At 39.2% G+C, this 7375-nt stretch overlaps 1 protein-coding gene across 1 annotated transcript in view; it reads left to right on the forward strand.

Annotated features, from left to right (window-relative positions):
• Positions 1 to 7375, forward strand: part of LOC122816814 (zinc finger protein 704-like) — a 977436-nt gene that overhangs the window by 268639 nt on the left and 701422 nt on the right. Inside the window, exon 4 of the mRNA XM_044089856.1 lies at positions 1881 to 2107. Within this exon, the coding sequence (XP_043945791.1) occupies positions 1881 to 2107 (227 nt within the window). The remainder of the gene's footprint in view (positions 1 to 1880; positions 2108 to 7375) is intronic.

Here is a 7375-nt window from a genome sequence, read left to right on the forward strand (position 1 = left end):
AATGGGGTCCATTCCTATCATGGTATTAGAAACCCAAAAGATTTGGAGAAATTAAAAAAAGAATTGGGCTGGGGGGAATATTGCTGACCTTTAGATACAAGCAACCCTCCAGGATTAAATGACCAAGAGAATTTTAAAATTTATTTAAAGTGGAAGAAGCTTAAATAGCAGTATAGGTAAATGGAGATCTAAATAGATTAATTATACAATTGCATTAATGATGTGATTTTGTTTCAAGTTTATATGTATTTTACTTTTTCATTTGGTCTGAAGAAGTCTGTCAGCTGTATATTTAGACATTTATATTAGTGCATGTACACTTCTGTTTGCTAGAATATATGTAGGAAAATATAGTCACTTAGATGCATGTACATTTCTGTTAGTTAGCATATACATATTAAAGGGTTAAACTGCTCTTAGGTGAGAAGCAAAATAAGTGGGCATCCCACAGTATGTAATACAGAATATTTGGTACCTGGTACAAGCTTCAAGGAGAATTACAGATAAGAAAGCAGGAGCAGGGAGGATCGAAAACAGAAGCAATTTCCCAGATTGTCACAGAATTCACCTTGAAATGTCGCTAATCAATAGACTGTATAACATCAGGCAAATACCAAAGTACTGACTTTGAAAGTTCCCAACAGACTGCATTACATCAAGGAAATTCCAAAGACTGCTTTCTTAAAAAATGTATATAAAGGACGTTGAAAGTGTTTGATGTTAGATCTGATTTTTGTTAGATCTGGTACATGTAGGCACACATTTGCTCTGAGGTAACTGGAAAGTATCATTCATATATCCTTTGAGAAGTTAATAAACTGTGACATCGTATGTGTCATCTCTTATATAGACAAGTTGTTTTATTAGTACTGTGCATAATACAGCACTGAAAAAGTTATAGTTTGCAAAGTTCAGTGCATTAATCAGACTTTGGTTTCAGCAAGCAGCTGCATTTAGCAGGCACCATCATCATCCTAAATAACTTTTCACTAACCATAGACAAAAACGCTTACTGGATGATTTTGCTTTTTGAACTATTAAATTATTTTATGTGCATTATTTTTGGTTGTGTTTTATGAGATTTATGTATTTTACACCCTTTTGATCCATTTATTGGTGTTAGTAACATTAACAGAATGGTTTGGAAGGACAGGTATATTTTGCATAGCATACTACTGCTTTGGCTCAGACTCCCCAGCCACATAAAGCAAAGCTTATTCCTGCACATATTCAAGTGCAACTTGGACCTAATGATGTGGAAACAGAAAATTTACCCCTGGACTGCTCCCTGTATTACTAATGTACAGAGGCAGCTCCTAAATGCTTCATCCAATGTGTGGGTCTCCTCAGACTGTCTGTGATTTGGTCCCAGTTATTCTCACTAGGAATGATGTATAGTTATTATCCACGGGATGGGAAAGGCCAGTCTAAGACAAAATGAGGCAGGCTAATTCAAGTGACAGAAGACAAATTGGCTAGGTTGAAAATGACCTGCAAGGGCAGCTAGCCTAGTGATTACCTGTCAAACTAAGAACTCTTGTTAGTGTTGCAGCATATATTTCTTTCCTGGAGTCATTTTAAAACCTTTCTTTGTCCAGTTGTCTTCCCAGTACTTGCCACATTTTGGCAAGATCAACCAAGTGACCCAAAACTGGCCATTCATGCAAGTGTCTCATATGTGAGATAGTCAAGTGTTTGTTCCTCCTATCTTGTACTCCTGCATTGTAGTTTTATGTTTGTGCTGAGTTAGAGCTGCTACAGTTTAGTAAGTCAGGCAAGTTTTGGTGAACATTAACTCAAATTTTGCTTTTGTATATACTGTTTGCTTTGTACATAAATTGTCGAGTCTGAATTCTAACTCTACTTTATTTTTGTTAAAGTTTGTAAAGAGAGCATAGCCATGTCCTCTAGTTACAGTAGCAGTACCACCAGCAGCCACTGGAGCTGGGATATGTCAAGTGACCAGTCCATTCCATCCACTCCTTCTCCTCCACTGCCCACAGAGGTCACCAAGAACCTCTGTTCTTCCTTCCAGTTTGATGATTGCATAGATGATGCAGAGATGACACATTTCCTCTTTGATGAAGCAGTTCCCAGAAAAAGGAAGGTAAGAAAACAAAATTATTTTTTTTCTTGTGTAACCATTTCTTTGAACAGGTTCACAGTTGTCAGAAGTTTGTTTTAACAAGTATAGAACAAGATCTGGCAAAACCTTGAGAAGAAGCATTGTTTAATTCAGGTCTTCTGTGCATCCAATGATTTGTCTTCCTAAAATAAAATCTCTCATTGAGTGCTATATTTGAAAAATTAAAGTGTACATTCAGAATAATGTATATTTTAGATAATTAAGTGTTCTTTCAAGCAGTGTTTTGCAGGCTGTGATAATTTGGGTGGTTAAGGTAGACTATGCTTATCTAATTGAAAATGACTTGTAATTATATTTAGAATGGTAGGTGGTAAAAGTTAGAGCTAAAGTATACTTAATTATTATAGTACACTGTGTCTTTTGATCTTATTTTGAGATGTTCTGACTGTAGGAATGTATAGGATTCTGCCTGTCAGGCAGTATGGAAGCTCAGCAAGCACCTTGTAACTTTACCCAATGGTGAGTCTAGCCCATAGAATAGGCAGATTGATTTACAGTAGCACTTCAGAATTCATTCTATTTGCTTACATGGATATGTATCTTTTTTCAAAGAAGTTTAGAGCAGTTTTTTTTAAAGATTGTTCCTTCCGCTTCAGATTTTTTGTTAAAACTGTGGTCTGTCTTGTAGATAAAAAGTGGTTGCGGTCCCAGTAAATTGTATACAATGGAGTTTTCCCTAAAAACAATGAATGGGAGCTTGACCAGATTGATTGAATTGTTCTTGCAAGTTTTTGGCAAGAATTCCACATTTCACCGTGGTTCTGCTTTCACCATACCAGTTCCCGTATGTCTGAGGTCACAGGAGTACTGCAGCACTCAGTTCAACAACTTCACCGGTTAGTTTTATTTCCTTGGGTTCACAGTATTCTACGAATGGAGAGGTCATTGCATGACTGGGACTATATGATGAACCCAAAACTGTATCTGGTGTGGTCATTGAAGGTACTGTACATAGTAATCATTCTTCTGCTGCAGTTGTGAGTCTGGCATCCCCCGTACATGCACATTCTTGTTTGCTGCCTTCCACAGATAGAGCAGCCACTTGTAACAGAGATGAAACATTTAGGTTTAAAACTGTGGTGGACAGAACTTTTGACTTTAATGTTGATAGGAATAATTACTTTTCTGTAAATGTTCCTACCTGTAGTAACTTGCAATCTTTGAAAGAAATGATTTTTGCTTTAGAGAAAAAGTTGACCAGAGTTAAGACTCTGTAATTGGATAACAGTTATTTGAGACAATGCTTGAAGTTACATTTGGTGTGTTTAAATTGACTGTAGAGGTTAAGTTATGATGGCAACTTGTATGCTGATTTTACAAAGGTGTTCAGCTGACACGGTTTTGAATTAATGGAATTATGGATTAAATGTAATGATGTTAACATTAAGACTTGGTAAAGGCGGAGAATTTAACTTGGATATTCAGCATGATCTTATTTTTGAACAACATAGGGGCTTGTGTCTGAAAGTCTTTCAAAATATGGATAGGAAATGTAATGTAGTGTAGTTTTTAATAAGAAATGCAACTGGCTTGAACTCCACAACCACCTAAAATACCTACAACTTACAACAGCCCACAAACTCATCTTTAAACCAACAGAATGCCCCTCTCTTTCCAAATCTCTAACACCCTACACACCTGGACGCACCCTGAGATCCAAAGGCCAAAACCTCCTACATGTACACAAACCCCTACACCCACCTGGCCAACTATTGCTATCCCATACCATAGCCAAACTGTGGAACGCTCTCCCCACACCACTATGTAACATACCAAACCATAACTAGTCTTCCACCAGGACACAAGTGCTCTTCAGCAATTACAATCTGCTTGCCGAGCACACTCAAGCAAATCTGCAGTCTGCGGCTACCACTCCACCCATACAGTATAAGAAGGAATCAGTATTGCAAACTAAACAAGGATATACATTTTGAGCCTCAAGAGCAGGAGCACACTCAAGCAAATCTGCAGTCTACGGCTACCACTCCACCCATACAGTATAAGAAGGAATCAGTATTGCAAACTAAACAACGATATACATTTTGAGCCTCAAGAGCAGGGTCAGTCCACCCAGGCATTCTACTTGTATGTTTTATGAGAGTGAAGCTATTACATTAGCAGTATTTTAGTAGTTCTCAGCTTGCTAATAAAACTGACTGTTGTAGCCTTGTGTCCCCCCCCCCATTAGTACAGTAATCCTAACTGTCCAATAGACAGTTTACATTTAATTCACATCCCTGTGACTAAATTAACCATCAAGCAGCCCTCTCAGTGCTTTCTGCCTTAGTTTGTATCACTTGGAGGCCCACCTGTTTATTTGCATCTCTATACATTCCCCTTCATTGCTAATGTATCTCCCTACTCTAATCTGTGCACAAACTGGTTACTAATCAGCAAGTCAATGTGAAGACACACTCCCAACCTTAATAAACTTTGCTGTCTCTTCTCTCCTTCACTTTACAGGTAGTTTGAATTATTACTTACCCCCTCTGAGGCTTTCACTGATTGCCTGTCTGGTTTCTTTGCATTCCACCTGGTTTACACCCCTTGTGCTATCTCCCTCCCCCAATACAAAGTCTATAATAGAATCCTGCTGAGCATGGAGCCATCTTTAAATTTCTAGTCTCCCACCAGGACACAAGTGCTCTTCAGCAATTACATTCTGCTTGCCGGTAAGCCATTAGACCTCAGGAATTTGTTTTAAACGTGTTCAGATTTGTAAAGTAATACTTACTTTTTTCTTTTGTCTTGGTTGGCTCTGCCCCGCTCCGTTCACCCTTGCTAATGCTCGGGCTCTCTCTCTGCTCCCCTGCCCTGCCCCGCCCCTATTTCCTCCCGCCCCCATTACCTCTACATTTATAGTAATCACAGCCACACCCACAGCTCACCCTCACATCACCTCCACCAATCACAGCTCCTCAAGTCATATCACATTATACCACACCAACTTGCTCCACACAAAATACTCCCAATCACTCTCATTCCCACTAGGCATTTTTTACATTACCCACACTACTTCCCCATCCACATATAGTGCAACCCTATAACTCCTATTCAGACCCCCCACCTAGAAATAACTTAAACTATAATCATGACTGTCACACAACTAAGTCTAGTCTGTCTTCTCATAATTCTTTACAACACCACAAGTTATCACTCTAGCAATATCCCTAAACTCAGTAACACAACACTGCATTATGCACTCTCGTATACAGACACCACACATTATAATAATATCTGCCCACAGTTATTCAAGAACTACATAATGGACCAGTTCGGAACTAAACACATATGCTCTCATTCCTACTCCAAAAAAACACAATACTTTCTCACACTTCTCACCAAACTCCAACATCTGTATAACCATTTTAACTCCAGGCTTACCATAAGTGGGGATATCCACCCCAACCCAGGCCCAAATCCATCCTATCCAACACAAACTACTCCAACACAAATGTCAAAACATAACACCCCCACTTTATTCATCCCTGGGCAAATTAACAACAGCAGCAAAACCAACCATCTTTTAATGCTAAATATTAATATTAGAAGTATCAAAAATAAAATACCTGAACTCCAGGCCACAATAACACACTACTCCCCAGACATAGTTGCTTTAACAGAAACCTGGCTAAATAAAAACATAGCTAACTCAGAAGTTCTCCGTACCGGCTACAATATCATTAGACACGACAGACCACTTCATAAAGGGGGTGGAACTGCCTTACTGTACAAGTCCAACTTAACTGTCCATCAATTACCAAACTCCTACCCCTCCCCCAATAATTGGGACATACTTATCTCACAACTTCAGCTTCACCCTAAAAAGGTCATCACCACAATTGTGATCTATATTCCACCTGGTAATACACCTGCTAGCCTTGAAGACTTCTTGTCCTGGTGTTCTTCCACATACTCACAAGAAACCCTTATTCTGGGGGATTTCAACCTAGATTGGTTCACCTGTATATTAGAACCACCAAGTAATCTAATAAATCTCCATGGCTACCAGCAGCTAATCCAAATTCCAACTAGATGTGATAAAAATCTAAAAGGGAATCCATCCTTGACTGGGTCCTAACTAACAACCCCACATTGTACCCTCACACAGGCAGTCTCCCAGACACCTTAAGTTGACCACAACATAATATACTTTATACGTAGTAGAACAAGCATATGCAAAACCACTAACTATATATCCACTAAAAACACAAAAAATTCTCTCCTGAGGTCCTCAACACTTTACTCTGTAACTGTGACTTGACCCCCCCTAAAAACCCTCCCACTTGACCAGGCTGTAGCATATTTCAACAAAACATTTCTACAACACCTAGACACTGTTGCTCTATTGCGCAAAATCAAGGTTAGAACCTCTGCAAACCCCTGGCTCAGTAAAGAAACCAAACAAATCCTCAAGTTCAGAGACACTGCCTGTCTTTACTATCAAAAAAACAAAGAAACACAAAGCCTAACCAAGTACCAAGAATTGCGCACCCGTGCAAAAAATGCATTAGGCTGGGCAAAAAATCCTACTACACAACATTACAAACTAAATACCAACATAACCCGCAAAAATTTTGGAAAAATGTAAACCAGCTACTAAAATCCACGTAAAAGGCTACCCACAAACCAACCACCCCTGACACTTAAGTTCCCATCGAAACACAATTCAACTCCCACTTTGTGAACTCCATTCTATCCTTAGTATCACAGGATAGTTCCACCCTCGTTATGCCCCCCAACACAAATAACACTAATACAAGCTTTACCCTCAAAACAGTTTCCACCACTTCAATCAAAAGCTCTCCAAACTAAAAACCTCATCAACAGCAGCTGACCTACTCCCCAGCTATTTCTTGAAACTCACAGCAGATGCTATTGCTATCCCAGTCTCCACCCCCATAAACAGATCAATTGTTGAAAACTATGTGCCCAAACTCTGGAAAATATCCTATGTTACACCCATACATAAAGGCGGGACCTCCACTGAACTTAATAACTACAGACCCATTCCTTTACTCTCCCCCCGGCCAAAATCCTAGAAAAATGCATCCATACCCAGATGCTAAACTATCTCCTAGACAGCAACATCCTGTCACCTACTCAGCATGGTTTCAGACCTGCCCATAGTACCACTACAGCCCTCCTCTGCTTCACAGACACAGTAAACCATCTAAAAAATGAAGGCCTACAAGTGTCCACTCTTTTTTTGGATATGTCCAAAGCATT

This window comes from Protopterus annectens, chromosome 12.part0 (genome assembly GCF_019279795.1).
Source record: "Protopterus annectens isolate FY-2018-M chromosome 12.part0, PAN1.0, whole genome shotgun sequence".
Lineage (NCBI taxonomy): Eukaryota > Metazoa > Chordata > Ceratodontiformes > Protopteridae > Protopterus > Protopterus annectens.